Genomic DNA, 23196 nt, shown 5'->3' on the forward strand with positions numbered 1-23196 from the left:
CTTAAAGGAATTGCCCTTTATTAATAGAAGTTTTACTTAATTATAGTGGGACTACACCATAGCGTTAAAATTTTCCAATTATTTTGTAATTTGGTAATACTTTGCTTTTCAAACTGGGAAATATGCAAATGATTGCTTTTTCCCTTAGCTTGGTGTGGGTATTCTGATGAAGGGTCTGTACTGTTAATCCAGCTGGATATTTTGGGAACTGATTGATTCTTGGATTTTGTTCATACTAATGAAGATATTTACTGTTTGTTTACCTGATTTCAATAAAGCTTTAATGGCATGAGTTTATCTCAGGTCCCTTCAACATATGACTTTCACTTGGTTTACATTTTAAACACTTTTCCAAATGTTCTTCTATATGTGTCTTTATCTATTTTCTATATAAATTAGCTAATTCTGGAATAGAATTTTTCTGTGAAAATTTTTTCTTTATGGTTGTCCTGTTTGGTTAGCAAAATTGCTTTGGTTCTTTATGTGCTTGAAATACAAAGATAACATTTTAAATGAAGCATTTCACTTGTTTTTATATTTCAGTAAGGATTTTAAATGTCAGTTTTTAGGTAATTCTCAGTTTTGTTTTTGTTTTTGTTTTTGTTTTTGTCTTTATAGCACAGGTAAGTATTTAAAGTCATTTAAGTATAATACAGGTGTCCAACCAGTAGATAAGATCTGTTTGTAGATACCTAAACTGGTTGCAGTTGCTACCAGCTTTCTTTATGCTGGAATTCTCAGCAAGGAAAGAAATATGGTCAGTATTGGTGATCTCTCTGCTTTCCTTTCCTGTTCTGTGATATTGAGACTTTCAGAAAATGAGAAATCTCCCCCCCCATACCCCGCCGCAAAGAGTGTGGAATTTCTGTTAGCAAAAATAATTCATTTTTTATACTTCATATATGCCCCTTTTGTCTTTAACTTTGAAATTTAAAAATAAAAATGAGATGAGTAAGTCGTTTTTACTTTTCAAGTATAAAAAATTAAACTAGTTCTTTAATATGATCAGATTTTCTAAATGTATGTCAATGTTGTTAATAAATTATTTCTTATTAAAATTTCCTCTAAAACTGGCTTCGATTTTTTTCATAAAATCACAATATACATTTTGTAATTTGACATAAATTGTTAATAAACTGTGGTTAATGTACAACTTTTATTTTTCTATTCCTATGATTTTTTTAAAAAAAATTTATTTGGTACTAATTTTCTTGGTACTCTCACTGAAAAGAAAACATTGCTATTTTTTGTTAACTGCAAACATTTTGTAGGACATATGACTAAAAAATATGTTTCAAAACGTTGTTTAACTTTTTTATTTTCATCATTATTTCATGAATTCCACCATTTTTTGGGTACAGATTAGTATGACATAGTCATATTTTTTATAGAAAGGTTCATATTAAGATACTGATTTTGAACCAAAGAGTTAAAAAAGTACTAATACAGATTTTGAAGATGAGGAATTCCATAGTAATTCTATGAAGTGTTTAATTTTAATTTTTTATTCTTAATCCTGAAGTACATAACATTTGATAAAACAAAAGCCTCACTCTGTTAGATAGATATGTGTTCACCACCCTGTTCTCATGAAAAATATTCTACATTCTTTGGCTGTGGTCATTTGAATTGTTTTATGTATCACTCATTAAATATATTGTTATGTTTTAGCACTACATATACTTAGACAGTTGTTTTGTATCTCTAAAGGGCATATATTTAATCTCGTAGTCTTATTCAGAATTCTGGTTTTTTTTTTTAACTAATTATCCTTTCGTGATATTGTGCACAAAATATAAAAAACACAGTTAAAAAAAGTTGTCACTTTTGTATAAGGATTCACAGTATTTTGACCTTCAAGAAATGTATTTTTTATTTAGGAGTTTTCTTCAAATTTGTTTTCAGATCTTCTTAAAATATAAAACAGTAGATGGAGAATATATCTGAGATGTCCTATCAGTGCACTTTAGAGATGGAGCATACTGGACTAATGTTTAGAACACTCTTTTTTATTTTTAATCTTTCAAAATCAAAGCTTGAATTCTTTCATTTCTAAATACATATATTGGAATCAGTGAAATACAGAAAACTTTAGGAATGTTACTATAGTATATTTGCCCAAGCACTCATTAGGACAGAGGTAGTGAATGAGTAGAGAGTATAGCACTGACACAGTAAAATTAATAACAGATTGGTACTCAGAATCTTAGGTGCTACTTCTGGCTTTTCTACTAACTAGCTTTGTTCCTTTGGCCAAATCATTTCCCCTCTCTATGCTTGTTTCCTCATTTGTAGAATGACAGAATTGGACTCTTAAGGTCTCTTCTTCTAGTTCTAACAGTTGCTTTTCTAATGGCTGTTTCTCTAAAGCTCCCTCTTCAAGAGACCTTGAATTTTGGATCTGCCTATCAGCAAGAGATGGTTTATTTTATTTTCCTGTTTGACATTACTCATTTCCTTTCTAGATAGGATCAGAATTACTAAAGGCGGCTTCTCTCTCTCTCTCTCTCTCTCTCTCTCTCTCTCTCTCTCTCACACACACACACACACACACACACACACACACGCACTCTGACACATACACTCTCACATGCGCGCACACACACTCTTATTGCTTGTCCTTGCATTGTTGGGCTCATTCCTTATTTTTGCTATCTTTCAGTAGATGAAGGTGTAATAAGGCATTATCTTGGTATTCATTATGTGATTTAGAAGACTTAGCTTGTTTGGTTTTGGGATTCTATTATCTCATGCACCAGTTCCAATCATTGTTTGTGGGTTTTTACCCTCCTTCCCATGTTGTTTTGCTTTCTCCTCCTCTTCCTTCCCTCCCTTTTAGGAATGGAGGAGTGGCTCCATTACTTCAGGCTCTTCCTGGGTTTTCTGCCACAGAGTGGCACAGCCTGTGCCTGTAATGCTTCTGATAGAGTCGTGACTGCTTTTGGATGCTATACCTGCCCCAAGATGTAATATTGAGCATTGAGATTCCAGGGGCAGTACCTTGTTGTCTGGATGATTTTCTCAGAAACGTCCTGGAAAGCCTCAAGAAAGGAAACTTCAGAACAATCAACTAGGGATCATAACTATATATCCATCACATGCATACCAGCACGGGTCCAACTGAGGCCTCCAAAATGATGCTTTGCCAGCCTCAGCTGGTTCTCAAGTGATGATGTCCTTGAAGTCTCTGTGGCCCATGACTCAAGAGTTAAGGTAGTGGAGTTTCCCTTAAAGCATCTCACAGCAGGCTTTGTAGATGGGACACATCACACCTCAACATGTTTGCTGACAACTGAAGTTGAAGATCAGCCTCAGCCCTTAGATCCTTCTAATTAGGTTCTAACTTTGAGGTACAGGTTATATGATAGGCTGGGTTTATGATACAATGGGCCTTTGACATTACATTCTTGAGCCATTAGTTATAATTTACGCAAATTGATTTTTTATCCTTTTCACGAATTAGTGTAAATGACTATACGTTAGGTTTTCCTGTGGACAAAAGGTGTTGGAGGGCAAATCTGAAACATCTTAGTGAGGTAAAGCATAGGGAGTCTCTATAATTCTATATGTAACTATCAATTTGGAGAAAAATGACCATTCTTTGAAGTTTGTAATTTCTTTTCTGCTTCTAAAGTGACTGTTCTGTATATTATGCTCTTACAGAAGGTTGTTGATAAATTGTGTAATTCTTCAGTGTGTCTAATTCTTCAGTTTAATTCTTCAGATCTCATTTCATTTCCCATGATTTATTATGTGATTTATTAGTCGATATAGAATTGTATCTTATCTCATGTATATCATATTTCTTAGTTCACGACAATCAATACTCAATACTTGAGTATGAATTAGGTAGTTTTACATATTTTGACCTCCTGTTTAGTAGACATATTCTTAGGAGTCTAGAGTTTGAAATAAGAAAAATTATGTAGTTTCTTACAATTAAAAATTGAGTCTTTATAGGTAACATGGCACTTAAGACTTTTTTGAGCTTTTAAATACGAACTGAAATCAGGCGATTGAATTACTAACCTTTATAGTAAATTAATAATTGTATTTTTGTGTCTATTATTGTACCACTACCCAAATGGTGATATAAGATCTTGTAACTGCAAGTGAACTATGTTTTTCTATTTGTAATTTAATATCCAACACTTTACATTGTGTGCGCACACATACATACTCACGTGCATTATTTATTTCATATTATTTCATAACAGTGGTTTTGCCTAAATGGGTTTGAGAAAAGTTTTTGTCAATGGGAAATGACAGTGTAGTATGGTATATATTAAAGATGATTTAGAGAATTTTTCCAGAAATAGGCTTTTATTAAATTTAACAGACCACCTTTTATTCTGAAACTGTTTCCTAATTTGTGGAGGGTGTGTTGTAATATTACTTATTTTATGAAACGATGAAAGTAAGTAATATTTGGGTTTAAATTTTTTTTCTTTGCAAAATGAAAAGTTGGAAATTCTGTGTTAGTCTCCATTTGTAAAAAGTTATCTGTGTGCAATCCAAGTCAGCAAACCACGAGAACAACTTTGGTAACTCGACTGCAGTAAATTTAAACTTGAAGTGATCTAATCTCCACTTTATTGAAATGCAAATGAGATCAGAAACCTTCAGAAATGCAAACTAATCTGTGGTTTCTTTTAGCATTGGTAACTCTGTGTTATCTAAATATTTATGATCCCACTGTTAAGGGAGAGGGGAGCACCACAAGCCATATAATAAGCATTTGTAGAAGTGATTACCTATTTTTGCTTCACTCTGTTTAGGTGCCATTGCCATATATCTTTGAATATAAATAGTAATGAACGTTCTACTTTTCAAATAAAATTAAGAAGGCATTAACACATGAACATCTCCTACTATTGAATGAATGAATTCTTGACTGAAATATGAGTGAGCGCATGTTAAGAAATATAAAGAGGAGTTTCAAATCCAAAAATAACAAAAGATCATAATTCTAGCTGCAATTTTTAGCCTGAGCTAGAGGATCAGTCAGATTGCAGAGAACCTGTTTATCCTATAGAAGTTAATTCATGGAAAACTGAGAATCATGCCTCCTTCCTTTTGTACCTTTCTATTAGGCATTCCTTTGTTACTGTGATTTATGAATTTGTATTGAAAGGACACTCAACACTACAAAACACCTTGTCTTGAACAAAAGTTGCATGATTGCTTTTGTATTTTAAGATGTCTTCCTTAGTGTAAACATGGAAATTTATTAGGAATACATTTTAACATAAGATGGTATTAATGAAAGAAGTACTTATGCTTTTAGCAGTTGATTTTTCATTAGTAAGTTGGTCTTTGAGGAGCATCTTGAAAAATTTCTATATGAGTGTGTGGCTACTGCACTGTCTACTTTTTTGGAAAGTGAAAACTCATTTAGGTTATTTGTGTTCTTTTATGGTGTATGTAACTAATAGCACTTCTGTATTTAGTGTGTGCTTTTATTTAGTTAAAAGAATTTAAGAAGCAAATTGAAATTTAAGGGCCAAAAAATACTATCCCCAGTTTGAGGCACTGTTTCGTATTAAAGTGGTTTATTATATACTGATTTTCTAAGAATATGTTTTGCTGTTGAATAAATCCTTTAATGTGGAGTCTTGTCTTGGAATGCCATTTGAGTAAGTAAATTTACTATCGTGTGGGCCTGTCTGTTATTGAAGTTATTGTATGATGGCAGTAGAGCAAGTATAGGATTGGAAAGTTATCCAACATGCAGTTGCAATTGGTCAAAACAGTAGAACTGTCCCTCAGACTGTTCAGCATATTGCAGAATTACATAGAATTGGGAAAATATCAGTGCTGAGAGCATTTTCAAAAGTTTTAGTTGGTAGCTTAGGTTAAGATAGTTTTGGTAGTCTTTTATTTACAATATAAAATCTATTGACATGCTTCTCTCTCTTTTGAAACAGAATTGTGTTTGTTGTTAATTTGTTACACTTCACCACCAAATATATAGTTTTTTATTGTCTTTTTACGCTCAAGAATTGCCAAGAAGATGCTATTAGAAGAAATTAAAGCCAATCTTTCTTCTGATGAGGATGGATCTTCAGATGATGAACCAGAAGAAGGGAAAAAAAGAACTGGAAAACACAATGAAGAAAACCTAGGAGCTGAGGGTGAGCTCCTTAAAGAAAAGTATAGGATGCCATAATTTGATTATTTGACCAGTTTAGTCTTTGAAGACTATCTGATCATGAAATTTCTTAATACATGCATTTAAAGTTTATTAAAATGCTAAAAACTTTATTACCTTTGTTCTTTTTGAGTATCTGGTAATCTATATGTTTTGTCAGTTACTGCCAATAAACATGATTTTTAAAGCAAATATTTTTTTACTTTTTAAAAATTCTACAAATATATATTGATGATATTTAATCAATATTTAACAATAGCAATAGATCAAGTCTGATGTATGAGATTGCCTGGTATCACCAATGATACCCAGGTAAGTGCACAGCTCTGATCTTTTCCATAAATCATGATAATTATTAACAAATTAGTTTTACAAAACATTTTAAAGGCAAAAAGGCTGAAAGTGTTACTGATTTATTTTCTTCATTTAGAAGCAAAAAATCAAGTCAATTCTGAATCAGATTCAGATTCTGAAGAATCTAAGAAGCCAAGATACAGACATAGGCTTTTGAGACACAAACTGACTATGAGTGATGGAGAATCTGGAGAAGAAAAAAAGATGAAGCCTAAAGAGCACAAAGAAGCCAAAAGCAGAAATAGAAGAAAGGGTAAGATATTTTAATTTTGAATGTAAGGAACATACTGGTTTTATAAATTAATAGTAATGAAATTTAAGTATATCTGCTATAACAGTTGACCAACTAGTAAATATTAGCACACTGGCAACAGTTGTTCTCTTACATGAGAGTGAAATAAAAATTGTAGAGTGGGAAGATAACCTGGAAACTTGAGAGATGACACACGAATATTTGTAAGCTTTAGTACTCACACACATTTAGATTAAAAAGATAAATACGACAACAAATAAAGGCTATGTAGAAAATATAGGCTTGCTTATAACTGCAGGAAGGAATAATGCTTTCCTAAGGAAAGATAGACGACGTAATTAGTTTGTGTAAATTTATGGAAGCTTATGTGTAAAACTTATATGTAGTCAGATTAAATTTTTATTACATTAAAGATCTGAATCCTTCTGCATTGAGTACGTACATGTTTCCAGCATCGTGGTAAACATTGACGATACAAAAATGAATAATAACAAGATCATTGTCTTGTATGGTGGTTTTCTCCTTGGCTTTGCATGCAGATCACTTGGGAGTTTTTAGAATATACCTATGGCAGGGCTACACCCCGAGCCAATTATAGCACTATCGGTGGTGCTGGGACCTAGGTCTTCATATGTTTTAAAAGCGTCTCTGATGTGATTCTGGTAAGTAACCAGGTTTGGCAGTTATTGGTTTAATAAGAATTATTGATACTACTAATATAAGAAATTATAGCACCATGAGAGATGTCTTATATAACAGAGGTACTGTATAGCATGACACAAAGGAGGATTTCTTTAGCTTCTTGGGGTTTGGGAGGTTATCCCCAGAGAAGACTTCATAAAGATGAGTTTCACCCAGTAGACCAAGTTGTAAATGGGGAGCAGGTAGATGTGTTGTGAAGATTTATAATGCAAAACAGGGAGAAAAAATTTTAAAAGCCTCTGCATGATGTTTGGTAAATGGTGGAGGGTGCAATTAATATGGTAGGGCTGGACTATAGGAGAGAGTAGGGAAAGGAGCAACAGGAAATGAGGCTGGGCCAATAAGACAGAGGAGATACTGGAGACCCTTGTAAGCCTGTATTTCTCAAACTGGAGTACTTGGCTATGGACTCATGGGTACATCTCTTTGGTGTGTTCATTTTATTTGAGAGGTGGAGGAGAGCATTTTTATATTAAGTAATCATGTGTATAATGAGCAATTAAATGTGAAATTTGCTTAAGAATTTTGGCTAACAAAAAGTTCAAAGAAAATTTTTTGCTTCTTAGGGCCAAATGCTGAAGATTTTACTATCCAACTCCTGGAGGGCTGATTAACTCTTCTTTGCCACTAGGAATAGGAAAGCATTTTTGGAAGTGACTGAGAAGTACAAGGCTCTATAGGTTGGAGAGCCATTGAAAGGTTTTTTTTTTAATGTTTTTAATTTTAAAAAGTATTTAATTTTATTTTTTATATCATAACTATTGAGATATGTAAGCTAATTCTTTTTAGTATATTTACAGAAGAGTGCTACCACTTAAAAAAATTTTTTTTAAGGTATACTATACGTACAGAGAAGTATGTGTTTCATAAGTGAATAACTTGATGAGCACATATGGCATCTAGATAAAGGCACAGGATGTTCATTGCTGTCACTCAAGAATCACAACCTCAGTACAACCACTCATTTTTCCCATTGAAAGGTTTTAACCAAGGTTGTAATATGATCAGATTAGTTGCCTGTTATTCTGTGAGACTGAAGGCTTTGAATGTGTTTGGAGGATATGGCTGTAGTTGATGCCAAATGGTGGTTGTTGGAGATGAGAGTTGATTTGAATTATACAGGAATCATTAGGCCTTATTAGCTGCTATAAAGAGAAAAGTCTAGGATGACTGTCGGGTCTTTGAAGTTGTTATGGTATATTTTTAATACCACAAAAATAGTTGAGATTGCCCAGTGGAGCTGTAATGTTGAGCAAATGGAGGACAAAGAAAAAAAACCTTGGAGTCCTGAACATTTAAAGGTCTGTTGAGCAGCAGTTGCCCATTAAAGAGGAGGAGGAAGTTCCTCACCCCCACCTCCCCACATACGTACACTTTATATGTCATGGACATTTTATATTAATAAATAGTGGTACATCGTTTTGTGAATGTTTATCATTTCTTTACAGCATGACTAAAAGCTTGTCTTTCAGATTCTATCAAGGAATTGAACTATTTAGCAAGTTACATAACAACATGAATTCCTATGCATCTTCAGTAAAAGGAGAAATATTCATTTTGTCTTTGAGGCTTAGCTTAGGATATAGATTCCTTTAGTAGGCACAATTACATTCAAAATACTTTATTAAAACCCAGGTTTTCTATGACTTATGTTTTTATTGTTCTTTTCTGTGGGTAATTTATAACCATAGTGGATTTTGTTTATTTATATAGGAGGGGATAAATTAAAATCCCATTGTATTTGTCTCTAATATGGATTCTGATTGTACTGATTGTTACTATATTTGAAATTGAATGATTTTCTAAATTTTGCATACTAGGAGAAATAAAAATAGAATAGCTTACTTTTTAATTAAGTGCAGCATGTGAGCTTTAATTTTCACCTGAATTTGAAAAGTTATAGAAGTTATTTTGATGAAAATTTCAAAAATGTAATTATTGCCTTTATAATAGATGATATTAAATTTATGTTATTTTTCTTAAGTATGATATTTTAGTTATATAGGACAGTATCCTTATGCTTAAGGGTAAAGTGTAATGATATCTGTACTTAATTTGAAATGGTTCAGTGTGAAAAAGTGTGTGTATATGTACAGAGAGAGATAAAGCAAATGTGGTAAACTGTTAATAAGTGAATTTAGGAGAAGGGATACTTCTCCTTCAAGTTAAATCAAGTTGAATCGTGTCCTATAGGTATTTTATTCTGGTATTCATTCAAAAGTTCTTTCAAATATTTGGTAAGTTTGAAAATTTTAAAATAAAATATGTGATGAAAACTTAATACTGGGCTTAAAATTATGCCTAACAAAATTTGTGTCCATGCATGTAGACACATGTGTTTTCGCGCAATTCCCAGGTGCCTAGCAGTTTTTTAAATTGCTTTTTGTTTTTCTGTTGAGGTAAAATATTCATAACAAAATTATAACTATTTTAACCATTTTTAAATGTACATTTCAGTGGCATTAAGTGTATTACACATTGTTGTGCAACTATCAACATTATCTATTTCCAGAACTCTTTCATCATATGAATAATTCTTCATTTTCCTCTACCCCCAGAGCAATTCTTTAAAGTATTTATGTTTTCCCATGAATTTTTAGATAGAACAGAACTTTGTATTTAATCTCGTCATGATAGTTCTTTAAAAAAAATTTTACTTTGAAATAATTTTAGATTTACAGACATGTTGCAAAAATGGCACAGAGTTCCTACATACCTTTCACCCAGCTTCTCTAACACCTTATACTTATGACATAGTACAATAATCAAAACTAGGAAATTAACATTGATTGATACAATACTATTAACTAAACCAGGTGTTGGCAAACTACACCAGTAGGCTAAATTTGACCTTCTGCCTGTTTTTATAGTTATATTGATATAGTCATTACTTACACAGTTACTGCTTTCATGTGTTTATAACAGCAAAGTTGAGTGAAGATGAATAGTTGCAACAGAGACCATATAGCCTACAAAGTTGAAAATATTTGCCATCAGACTTTTTCCATAAAATGTTTTCTGACCTCTGAAGTAAACTATAGATTTTATTTGGTTATCGTTACTTTTCCCACTAATACCCTTTTTGTGCTTCAGAATTCAATTAGGAGCCCACAGTTGCATTCAGTTGTAATATCTTCTTAATCTAATTCGATCTGTGACAGTTCCCCCATCTTTTCTCTCGTGACCTTGACTCTTTTGAAGAGTTAGTTTCTAGTCTGTCCATTTATAGATATTTGTCTAATATCTTCTCATGATTAGATTGAGGTTATTATGCATTTTGACAGGAATACCATAAAAGTGATATCAAATCCTTCTCATTGTATCATACCAAGGGTATGTATGATGACAATATGTCTTACTACTGGTAATGTTAACCTTAATTACTTAATTAAATTGGTGTCGGCTGGGTTTTTCTAGTGTAAATATTTTTCTTTTCATATTTAATAACCATGAGTGAGGAAATACTTTGAGACTATGTAATTCTCATCATACTTAAGCCTGCTAATTTTAGCATCCATCTTCCCTGAATCAGTTATTACTGTGATGTTTGTCTAGTGGTGATTTTCTTTTCCTTTCATTACCTACTACATTTAGTAATTTTAAGGAAGAGCTGTCTGTTTTCCTCTATTTATTTATTTCATTACTTATAGATATTTTATTCTATTAGTTATAATCCAGATGTTCATTTAGTTGCTCAGATTGTTCCAGGTTTAGCTATTGGGAGCTCCTTCAAGTTAAATCAAGTTGAATCGTGTCCTATAGGTATTTTATTCTGGAAGTTATAATCCAGTTGTTCATTTTTTTGTTCAAATTATTCAGGTTTAGCTATTGGGAGCTCCTTCAAGTTAAATCATGTGACCCCATCATATTTTGAACACTGCTATACTTTCTGACACCACAAGATAGTCCAGGCTCATCTTGTATTTTCCCTGCTTGGCTTCCTCTGACCAGAAAGATGGGTATTCTCCTGGAGTTTTATATGCCTATGTCATAGTGGCAATTTTGGTGCAGAAAAATAAAATTTTGGAGAGAAAAAAATCGGGAATTCCCCTTATATTCTTGTGAAATGTAAGGCCAAGCGTCTTCTCAGTGCTATGACTAGAAATGGGATTCTGGAATTTTGCTGTCAGCACCCTCTGCAAAGTTTTGGAATTCAGCCTGCCTTCCTCTCTTAAACCAGGAAAGAAAGGAGGGAAAAGAAATTACACTCATAGCCTTAATGCCCCAGTTTTATAGGAATCGTTATTCAAGTTTTGATTTCAGTCTCTAATTTGCCTGCTATCATTTCCTTTTTGGAGTCTTTAGGTCATTTCTTTATGTATTCTGTCCATATTTTTAGTTGTCGTAAATGATAGAGAGTCTATATTCAGCCTTACTTCATCATGGCCAGCCTGCTTTGCTTGTTTTGAATAACCAGAATTCTTTTTATTTTACTTAATTTACCTTTGGTAATTATGGGTACATTTTATTGACAGAAAAATACTCATTTTGTTAATTCATGTACAGTTAATACTTATATTTTATTGTAGAGCCATAGTTTTATAATCATAATTGGAATACCTTTGAATTTTTTTAATAAATACCATTTGAGTCATTGACTCATTTAATCTATATGATGTAATACCCATTAATATATGTTACAGATATTCTCATAATGCTCTAATTTTTGATGTGAAGTTATTGACAAATTAAGTGAATTGCATTTGTATTGGGAGTATTTAACAAATTAATATATTTTTTTATTCAAGTAAGCAGTGAAGATTCTGAAGATTCTGATTTTCAGGAATCAGGAGTTAGCGAAGAAGTTAGTGAATCTGAAGATGAACAGCGACCTAGAACAAGGTAAATATTATATTGATTTTTTAGAACTTTTAGAAATTAATCTGAATAACCATGCTTTAAGTTATTTGTAGAAAGGTTGCTGTTACTAAAGTAAAATATTTAATATTTGGTTTGAAACTAATTGTTAAAATTATTAATTTAGAAAGAGTACATATAAATATATGAATGATTTAATTATGGGTTCTAAATGAGGTGGACTTTCAATGTGCAAAAACACTTAAATAATTTTTGGTTTATGGTGGGAAGGTGTAGTGTAGTAGATGAGAGATTGTAGAAAAACTACTTCAATTCAACTTCTGGCTTTACTATTTTCTATTTGTATGAATACTCATCTGTAAAATGGAGGATTACCATGGTACTTATTTCATTGATTATTGTGGTCATTAAGTGAGATGACACATGTAAAGGGTTTTATAATAGTGCTTACTTGGACAATAGTAAGTTCTCCATGAATGCTAATTATTGGTCTTAAGAAGTGCTGCTGGTATTATAGTAATTAAGATGTATTCTCTCAATACACATAGCTCCTGATCTAAATTATTATTTAAAAATTGGCTTCCTTCTTAGCACAGTATTTTAGAATAATACTAACCATTCTAAGAATTATAAAAATTTTTTCCAGAATAATATGATCCTTCTATAATTTATCAAGTGGGAGATCTGTATTTGTGAGTGTTTATATGTATGTCTACATAGATGTCTATGTTTGTAATTTTTAAAACAATTGTAATCGTTGTTTTTAGATTAGTACTTACCAGGTGATGCCTGGAGTATACTAACATGTACTATAGGGAAATATAAAATAACAGCAGTATACAATGATAATTTTTGGAAATTGCGATAGAATTTACATGACACAAAATTCAACATTTTAAAGTGTAGACTACAATGGTTTTTAGAATATTCACAAAGTTGTGCAACTACTACCATTGTCTAATTTCAGAACATTTCCATCATCCCAGAAATAAACCCTGTACCCAATAGCAGTCAAATCCCCTCTGAGACCAAGGTCCATAAATTGAGTATCTATGTTTTCTTTACTGTATTTTATTGTTTCAGGTCTTATATTCAAGTCTTTAATCTATTTTGAGTTGATTTTTGTATATGCTGTCATATAGCATTCTTTTGCATGTGGCTTCTTAATTTCCCCAACAACATATATTGAAGAGTCTTTCCTTTCTCTGTTGTACATTTTTGACTCCTTTCTGAAAATTAGTTGCCTATATACTTTTGGGTATATTTTTGGGCTCTCAGTTAAATTCCATTCATCTGTGTGTGTTTTTCTGCCAATATCATGCTGTTTTGATTATTGTCACTTATGTAGTTTAATTTGAAGTTGGGGAGTGTGATACCTCCAGCTTTATTATTTTTTCTTAGGATTGCTTTGGTTATTTGGGGTCTTTTGTACTTTTGTACAAATCTGGTAATTTCTTGTTCTATTTCTTTCAAAAATGCCATTGGGATTTTGATGGGAATTGCATTAAATCTGTATATTACTTTGGGTAATAAGGTCATTTTGACTATGTTGATTCTTCCAGTCTGTGAACACAGAATATGTTTTTAATTTCTTTGTATCTTCTTCAATTGCTTTTAATAATACCTTACAGTTTTTATTATGTAGATCCCTCACATGCTTTGTTAGGTTTATTTTTAGGTATTTTATTCTTTTGGTTGCAATTGCAAATGGAATTTTTTTTTTTCGTTTTTTTTTGAAAATTTGTCGTTGGAGTATAGGACCGCTTTTTAAATTTTTGTACATTGATTTTATATCCTGAAACTTTACTGTATTTTTAAAATTATTTCTAAAAGTTTTTTGGTGGAGTCTTTAGGGTATTCTACATATAGGATAATGTTATATGCAAATAGCGAGAATCTTACTTCTTTATTTCCAGTTTGGATGCTTTTTATTTCTTTCTCTCAACTAGTTGCTCATGTTGAAAATCAGTGGTGAGAGGGTCCATCATTGTCTTGTTTCTGATCTTAGAGGAAAAGCTTTCAGTTTTTTACTATTGGGTATGCTGTTAACTAAGGGTTTGTCATATATGGCCTTATTATGTTGAGGTATTTTCCTCGTATAATGATTTTACTGAGTATTTTAATCATAAATGGATGTTGTGTGTCATCAAAGCTTTTTCTGCATCTATTGATATGATCACATGATTTTTATTTTGTTATGTGGTGTATCACATTGATTAATTTGCATATGTTGAACCACTCTTGCACCTCTGGAATGAACCCTAAGTGATAGTGAAGTATTATTTTGAATGTATTGTTGTATTTGATTTGTTAGTGTTTTGTTTAGAATTTTTGCATCTAAACTCATCAGGTACATTGTTCTGTAATTTTCTTTTTTTGTGTGTTCTTGCTGGGTTTTATCGTGGTAATGTTGGCCTCATTGAACGAGTTGGGAAGTATTGCCCTTTCTTCAATTTTTTGGAAGAGTTTGAGAAGGATAGGGTTAAATCTTCTTTGGATGTTTGGTTGAATTCACTAGTGAAGCCATCTGATCCTGGACTTTTACTTTTGGGGCGGTTTTTGATGACTTTCAATTTCTTTACTATTGATCAGTCTATTTAGGTTTTCCAGTTCTTCATGTTTCAGTCCAGGAAGGTTATATATTTCTAAGAATTTGTCCATTTTTTCTAGGTTTTCAAATTTGGTGGTGTATAGCCTTTCATTGTATTATGTATAAACCTTTGTATTTCCATGGTGTTCATTGTAACTTCTCTTTCCTAATTTTATTTGAGTCTTATTCTCTTGTTTCCTTAGTCTAGCCATAGGTGGGTCAATTTTATTCATCTTTTCAAAGAATTAGCTCTTCGTTGCATTATTTTTCCTGTTTTTTTTGTTCTGTATTCTAATTTTGCTCTAATTTTGATTATTTTCTTCAGTTGACTTTGGGCTTTGTTTCTACTTTTTTTTCTAGTTCTTAAGGTACATTTTTAAGTTGTTTGTTTGAGATTTTTCTTGTTTCTTGAGGTAGGCCTGTAATATAAACTTCCCTCTTATTACCACTTTTGCTATATCTCAAAAAATTGATATGTTGTATTGTCATTCTCATTTGTTTCTATGTATCTTTTGATCTCATCTTTTATTTCTTCTTTGATCCACTCATTCTTTAGTAGCATGTTGTTTAATCTCCACATATTTGTGGTTTTTCCCACTTTCTTTTTTCAGTTGATATCCAGATTCAAGGCATTTTGGTTGGAGAATATGCTTAATCTTCTTAAATTTGTTGGGGTTAGTTTTGTGCCCCAAAATATGGTCTTTCCTTGAGAATATTCCATGTGCACTAGAGAAGAATGTATATTCTGGTGTTCTGGGGTGAAAAGCTCCGTGAATATTGATTATATGAATTTGATTTAATGTGTATTTTAAGGGCAGTATTTCCTCATTGACTTTCTTTTCTGTTCATTGCTGTTAGTGGGGTATTGAAGTCCCCTACTGTAATTGTATTTTTGTCAGTTTCTCCCATTAGGTTTTTTAGTAATTGCTTTATATGTTTCATGCTCCCAGTTTGGATGCATATATATTGATAAGTGTTATGTCTTCTTGATGCATCATCCTTTTATCACTATAAAATGTCCATTTTTGCCTTGTTACCTTTTTTATCTTGACATTTATTTTGTCTGATTAAAGTCTGCTGTACCCACTTTTCTCTGGATACCATTTGCTTGAAGTATCATCTTCTACTCTGTCACTTTGAGCCTATGTTTGTGTGTGGAGCTGAGACAACACATACTGCAGACAACACATAGTTAGTTTCTTGCTTTTTAATCCATCCCTGTGCTCTGTGCCTTTTGATTGGTGAGTTCAATCCATTTACATTTAGGATGATTATTGATATGTGAGAACTTAATATAGCCATTTTATCTTTTGTTTTCTGCTTATTTTCTATCTCCATTGATTTTCTTCCTTTGTGTTTCTGTCTGCTATTTTAGTTAGGTGTTTTTTTTTATGACTTGTTCCCTCCATTTCCTCTTTTCTATGTTACATATCTCAGTTCTAGATTATTGTTTTGTAGTTACCATTAAGCTTACGTAAAAAAAGGTTAATATGTTATAGTAGTCCTTCTTCTTCTGATTGCATCTTATCTCCATTTACCTGTGCGAGGTCAGTCCTTTCCATCTACCTTTATATGTTTTTAGTGTCACAAATTATTTCTTTTTATGCTGTGCATTAATTTCCATGTTGCAAATGTGTAGGCTTTTTATAAAAATGCTTTTATCCTCTTTAACTTTTATGTTATGATTAGGTGTTTAATATCCTATAGTGAAACAGAGTTATAATTTCCTGCTTCTGTCTCTTTGCCTACTTACAGTTCCATATCCTTTTGCTTTTTGTTTCAGGTAGAAGAGCTCCTTTCAACATTTCTTTGTAATGTAGGTCTTGTGGTGTTAAATTCCCTCAGCTTTTGCTTGTCTGTAAAGCCTTTTTTCCTCCTTCATATCTAAGGGATAAATTTTCTAGACATATTATTCTTGGCTATTGATTTCTCTCATTTAATATTTTGGGTATTTGGTTCCACTCCCTCCTAGCTTTAAAGTTTCTGTTGAGAAATCTAATGATAATCTAATGGAGTTTTCTTTATAGGTTAGCCTTTTTTGCTTGGCCGCCTTGAGAAATCTTTCGTTGTTATTAACTTTTGACAGTTTTAAAATAATTATCTTGGAGAAGATCTTTTTGCACTGAGATATAATTCGTTCTGTTAGCTTCTTGGATTCGAGGTTCCAGCTTTGCCATAGGTTTGGGAAGTTCTCATCAATGAATTCTTTGAATAGATTCTCTGTTCCCTTCTCCCTCTCTTCTTCAATGACATGTCCATTATTATGTTGCTCTTTCTAATGGAGTCAGATAGTTTTCAGAGTTTGTTCATTTTTTAACTCTCAAATCTCTCCCTTCTTCCACCTGAGTCATTTCTAGATTTGTAACTTCAGAGTTACTAATTCTCTCTTCTGTCTGCTCTGCTCTGTTTCCTGAGCTAATTCATTCTTCATCTCATTTATTGAGTTATTCAGCTACAGAATTTCTTTGGTTCTTTTTTATAGTTTCATTCTCTGGTAAAGTATACCTTTTTTTTTCTTTGTGAATTTTATTCCTGAGCTTATTTAACTGCCTTTCTGAGTTTTCTTGTACCTCATCGAGGTTTTTTCAGAACTGCAATCTTGAATTCTCTCATTTAAATTACATTTTCCATGTCTTTAGTTTGTTTTCTGGAGAATTCATTTCCATTCTGAGCAACCTTGTTACCTTGATTATTCATAGTACTCGATTGGTTATTTCTATTCCTGGGCATTTGAGATACTGAAATCTTCTTTTCTAGGTACTGTTTTGCTTTTAACAATTTCCTACTTGGTTGATAAGTAGAAGTCTGTTATTCATTTTCCAGTAGATGGTGCTATAGCACAAGTTTTTGTTAAATCTGTACTCCATGGACTTTTGGGATCTCCGTGCAGCAGTATTTCCTCAGAGATGGAAAATAGTTGTGATGTTGAGCATCTTTTCATGTGCTTTTATGTTCTCTGAGTTAGAAGAGGTAGAATTCTGTCCATCTGGCAGCCTCCAAACAAGTCAGAATGCTGCAAACGAGTTCTGCTCTTTTCTTTATTCCTGCAGGAGCAGCTGGGAATTGGACAGCTCCTTCCTGACCTTGTTGAAGTGATCAGGGAAGGGGGTAGGACAAGTGTGAGCAGAAATGCTATGAAATTTCTACCATTTTAAGTGTGACTCTTATTTACATGTTCATGTGGTTGCTGCAGTTTTTTAAGTGGTTTCTGAGTTCTCACAAAGTTACTTTTTGTCATATGTTGTTTATTTTGTTTTTGTGTGGGAGAACAGAAGCCTGGAGCTTCCTAGTCTGTCATCTTCTTGAAGTCACCAGGTATTTCATTACTTTTAATGGGTGAATAATATTCCATTGTATGGATAATACTACATTTTGTTTTTCTAGTCATCTGTTGATGGACATTTGGGTTGTTTCCACTTTCCAGCTATTATGAATATTGCTGCTATGAATATTTGTGTATAATTTTTACATGATAGTGTTTTCATATTCATTTCATAGGATTATTCCTGCGAATGAAATTGTTGGTTCATATGGTGGTAGCATTATGCCTTAACTTTCTAAGTAACTGCCCTGTTGTTTTCCATAGTTGCTCATCATTTTACATTCACACAAGCAATGCACGAGGGTTCAAATTTCTCTACATTTTCACCAACTTTTATCATTTTTGTTCTTTTGATTATAGCCAACCTAGTGGGTGTGTGGTGGCATCTCTTGATTTTGATTTTCTACTCCCAGATGATTAATGATGTTGAGCATTTTTCATGTTCTTACTGTTAATTTGCATATCTTCTTTTGAGAAACATCTGTTAAAATTCTCTTTCCAATTTTTAATTGGATTGTCTTTTTATTGTTGATTTGTAATAGTCTTTTAGGTAGTCAGAATACAAAACCCATATCTGATGTATGATTTGCAAACATTTTCTCCCATTCTGTGGGTTATCTTTTTTACTTCATTGACAGTATCCATTCATATACAAGAGTTTTTAATTTTGATGAAGTCCAATTTATCTGTTTTTTTTTTCCTTTGGTTACTTGTGTGTTTGGTGTCATTTCTGCGAATTTATTGCCTAATTTAGGCTTACAAAGATTTATGATTGTGTTTTCTTTAACAAGTTTTATACTTCTAGCTCTTACATCAAGGAATTTGATCCTCTTTTCCTTTATAACCTATATGAAATTTTATTTGAGTAGACTTCTAGTTTTATATGTTTAGGTGGTTTTTAATATTTTATACCTAAATACTGTTGTAAAAATATTTGTAAGAGTGATGTCAGAAAGATGGCAGCATGAGGGATTTTCCCTAATTGCTCCCCTTGAAATAAAAATGAGTCGAACACCTATAATTCAACAAATAACTCCCACTGTGCACACAAGCACATCTGAGAGATCTGCACACAAGAGCATCCGAAAATGGGCCAATCATGGGCGTCAGGGACATGGATTAGGAGAGAGGAATAAAGGAGCTGTGATACTCAGCCAGAGTTCTCTGCAGAATGAGGGCGAGGGGAGAATTACACAATGGTTTCTTGATTCTTTGAAACTCTCAACCATCCTGCCTGAGTGATCAGCATATTCCACACAGTGGAGCCCAGTGATCAGGACAGACAGCAGGGCAGAGACTGAGTACAGAGATGTGACAGTTATCATAGCAACCACCATTGCCAGGCGGGAGACTGAGTCACAGAGCCTGGCTTCTTCCTCTGCCATCTCAGGGTGTGCCTTCTCAGAGCAAGCACCAAGCCCCAGGACGATTTCTACAACCAGTACTGAAACATACACTGCAGCCTGTACCAGACACAGGGGTGATGATATAGAGGAAAGACAGCTGAAACCTGAGGGACAGGGTTACCGGAAGGGAAAAAGCCACACAAACCTTTGGCCTCTCCCAATCCACTCCACCCCCACCCAGCCAGGCTGAATTGGAAGGAAGTAGCAGAGTATTGCATCAGACTGTTGGGGCTGTACTGGGACTTATGGCTTTTTCAGAGGCTCGGACCTCCATCACCCATTACATCCCACGGGGGTGGAGCCTAGTGACCAAGGCAGCCTGTTCACAGAGGTGGCACCCAGCCCCGCAGAGAATAAAGGTCATTTTTAACCTTAAAGCAGATCCACCTATTGGATATCAAAAGAGAAACCTCTTGTTATCAACCTGCTGAAGAGAGATCACTATATAATAAATTTTATTTTTTTTTAAAAAAAGCAGAGTATATTGCCATTAATGCCCAGGTAGAGAAATAGTCCATCAAACACCACGAACAAATAAGGTGAAAAGGCTCCTCAGAAAGAATGTGAAACATCTCCAGAAAATAGGCTTCAAGATAAAGAAATATGGGATATAAATGACGGAATTCAAGAATGCACTTTTGAGAAAACTCAATGAGATGCAAGAAAAATTCTGACAAACAGTTCAGTGAGCTAAGAAACAAAATCAGTGAACAACAGGAATATTTTACTAAGGAGATTGAAACTCTAAAAAGAACCAAATAGTACTTCTGGAGATGAAGAATTCATTAAAAGAGATGAAGATTGAAATAGCAAGCTTAAAAATAGAGTTGACCAGATAGAGGAAAGAATTAGTGATATTGAAGACATAAACCTGGAAATGGCACAGATGGAAGAAAGAGACTTGAGAGTGAAAGAAATGGAAAGAACTATCTAACATTATCAGGAAAAGCAACAAAAGAATAATGGGTATACCAGAGGGAGAAGAGAAAGAGGTCAACAGAGAGCCTATTCAAATAGTCGATGAGACGTTCCCAAAACTATGGAAAGAGTTGGATCTCAAATCCAAGAAGCAAAGAGAACACCCAATTATCTCAACTCAAAAAGGCCTTCTCCAAGACACATTACATTAAAATTGTCAAAGATTAATGACAAAGACTTCTCAAGGCATCAAGGAAAAGAAAATAGTAACTTGTAAAGGAAAACCCATTAGACTTCTCAGTACAAACCTTACAAGCAAAGAAGAAATGGAACAAAATATTCAAACTATTGAGAGAAATAAATTACCAGCCAAGAATAATATATCCAGCAAAGCTACCTTTTAGATATGAAGAAGAAATAAAGACCTTTGCAGACATACAAAAGCTGAGGGAATTTTCCACCACAAGGTCTGCATTTTAGGAAATACTGACAGGGGTCATTCTACCTGTAACAGAAGGACATAAATTACATAACTATGAGTAAGAAGACTAACAGAAGACAGAAGCAGGAAGGCTCAACTTTATTAAAAACAGGATGTGAAAAGCTTAAATATTACATGATAGGTAAAGTCCCCCCCCTCGCAAAAAAATACCCACTCTAAACAGAGAAGAAGATAACAGCTACTGCAACATAGAAATGAAAGTTCAGCATATATAGTGATAATGTGAAACAACAAATAGGAAGGAGAGGGAGTAAAGATCCAAATTCACAAGGGGAAAGGAAATAAGGTGCACACAGAGGAAAATGGACTACTCTCTCTATATAACTCTCCTTGACATAAATTTAATGGTAACCACACTCCATAAATCCAGAACTGAGACACATAGCACCAAACAAGATGGAACAAAGGGAAAATCAACAAACCACCACCAATTTAAGATAACAGAAACGCAAAGGACAAAGAAACAATGGAGAAACCATGCTATGAGAAAACAAAAGATAAAATGGCTATAGGAAAACCTCAAAAAAAAAAAAGAAAGAAAGAAAACCTCATATTTCAGTAATCATCCTAAATGTAAATGGACTGAGCTCACCAATGAAAAGGCACAGAGTTGAAGATTGGATCAAAAAGTAAAACCGAACCATATGCTGCTTCCAGGAGACACATCTCAGTTCCAAAAACAAATATAGACTCAAAGCAAAAGAGTGGAAAATGATATGTTAAGCAAATGGCATTCAGAGGAAAGCGGGAGTAGCAGGACTAATATCAGATGAAACAGACTTCAAAATAAAAAAGGTAAAGAAAGATACTGAGGGACTCTTCATAATGATAAAGGGAATCATGCACCAAAAAGACATAACACTTATTAATATCTATGCTCCCAATCAGGGAGCCCCGAAATATGTAAAGCAATTACTAACAGAACTAAAGGGAGAAACAAACCAAAACACTATCGTAGTATGGGACCTAAATACTCCACTGTCAGATATGGGCAGATCATCCAAAGAGAAAATCAATAAGGAAATAACATGCTGAAATGACACATTAGACAAACTGGACAAATTGACATTTACAGAGTCTTCCATCCCAAAACAGCTGCTTCTCTAGTGCACATGGAATATTTTAAGGATAGGCCATATATTGGGACACAAAACAAATTTAGGATGATTGAAATCATACCAACCATATTCTCTGACCATAATGCTTTTATACTGAAGATGAACTATAAAAAGAAAGTGTGAAGAACCACAAATGCGTGGAGATTAAACAACATGCTATGGACGTATGACCGGGTCATAGAAGGAATAAAAAAGAATATCAAGAGATACATAGAAACAATGAAAGCACAACATACCAACACTTTTGGGACACAGCAAAAGCAGTAATAAGAGCAAAGTTCATATCATTACAGGCCTATCCCCCAAAACAAGAACGAGCCCAAATAAACAACCTAACGCTTCATCTTCAAAACTAGAAAAGGAAGAACAAATGAAGCCTAAAGTCGACAGAAGGAAAGAAATAATCAAAATTAGAGAAGAAATAAATGAAATTGAAAACGAAAAAATAATAGAAAAAAGAAATACAACAAGGAGCTGGTTCTTTGAGAAGGTTAATAAAATTGACAACTCCCTGGCTAGACTCACTAAAGAAAAAAGAGAAAGGACACAAACAAAATCAGGGATGAAAGAGGGGAAATTATGACATACACCACAGGAATACAAAGGATCATACAAGAATAGTATAAAAAGTATATAATAACAAATTTAATAACCTAGAAGAAATGGACGAGTAATTAGGAAAATACCTTAATCAGGTATTTTTCTAGACTTAATCAAGAGGATCTGGAAGATCTAAATAGACTGATCAGCAGTATGGAAATTGAACCAATCATCAAAAACCTACCAAAAAGTAAAAGTTCAGGACCAGATGACTTCACCAGTGAATTCTGTCAAACATTCCAAGAAGATTTAATACCTATTCTCCTCAAACTTTTCCAAAAAATCGAAGAGGAGGCAATACTTCCCAACACAATTTATGAGGCCAATATTACTCTGATACCAAAACTTCATAAAGAGAACACAAAAAAAGAAGACTACAGACCAATATCTCTTTTGAACACAGATGCAAAAATCCTAAGATATTAGTGAACTGAATACAGCAACATATTAAAAAGATTATAC

The 23196-nt window shown here is 33.2% G+C and overlaps 1 protein-coding gene across 8 annotated transcripts in view; it reads left to right on the plus strand.

Annotated features, from left to right (window-relative positions):
* ATRX (ATRX, chromatin remodeler) overlaps positions 1–23196 on the plus strand; it is a 262193-nt gene that overhangs the window by 95950 nt on the left and 143047 nt on the right. For all 8 annotated transcript variants that reach the window (XM_011384940.2, XM_011384947.2, XM_011384944.2 and 5 more), the window contains 3 exons: positions 6001–6134; positions 6582–6758; positions 12209–12302. In XM_011384940.2, the coding sequence (XP_011383242.1) occupies positions 6001–6134; positions 6582–6758; positions 12209–12302 (405 nt within the window). The remainder of the gene's footprint in view (positions 1–6000; positions 6135–6581; positions 6759–12208; positions 12303–23196) is intronic.

The sequence above is a fragment of the Pteropus vampyrus genome, unplaced genomic scaffold (genome assembly GCF_000151845.1).
Source record: "Pteropus vampyrus isolate Shadow unplaced genomic scaffold, Pvam_2.0 Scaffold635, whole genome shotgun sequence".
NCBI lineage: Eukaryota > Metazoa > Chordata > Mammalia > Chiroptera > Pteropodidae > Pteropus > Pteropus vampyrus.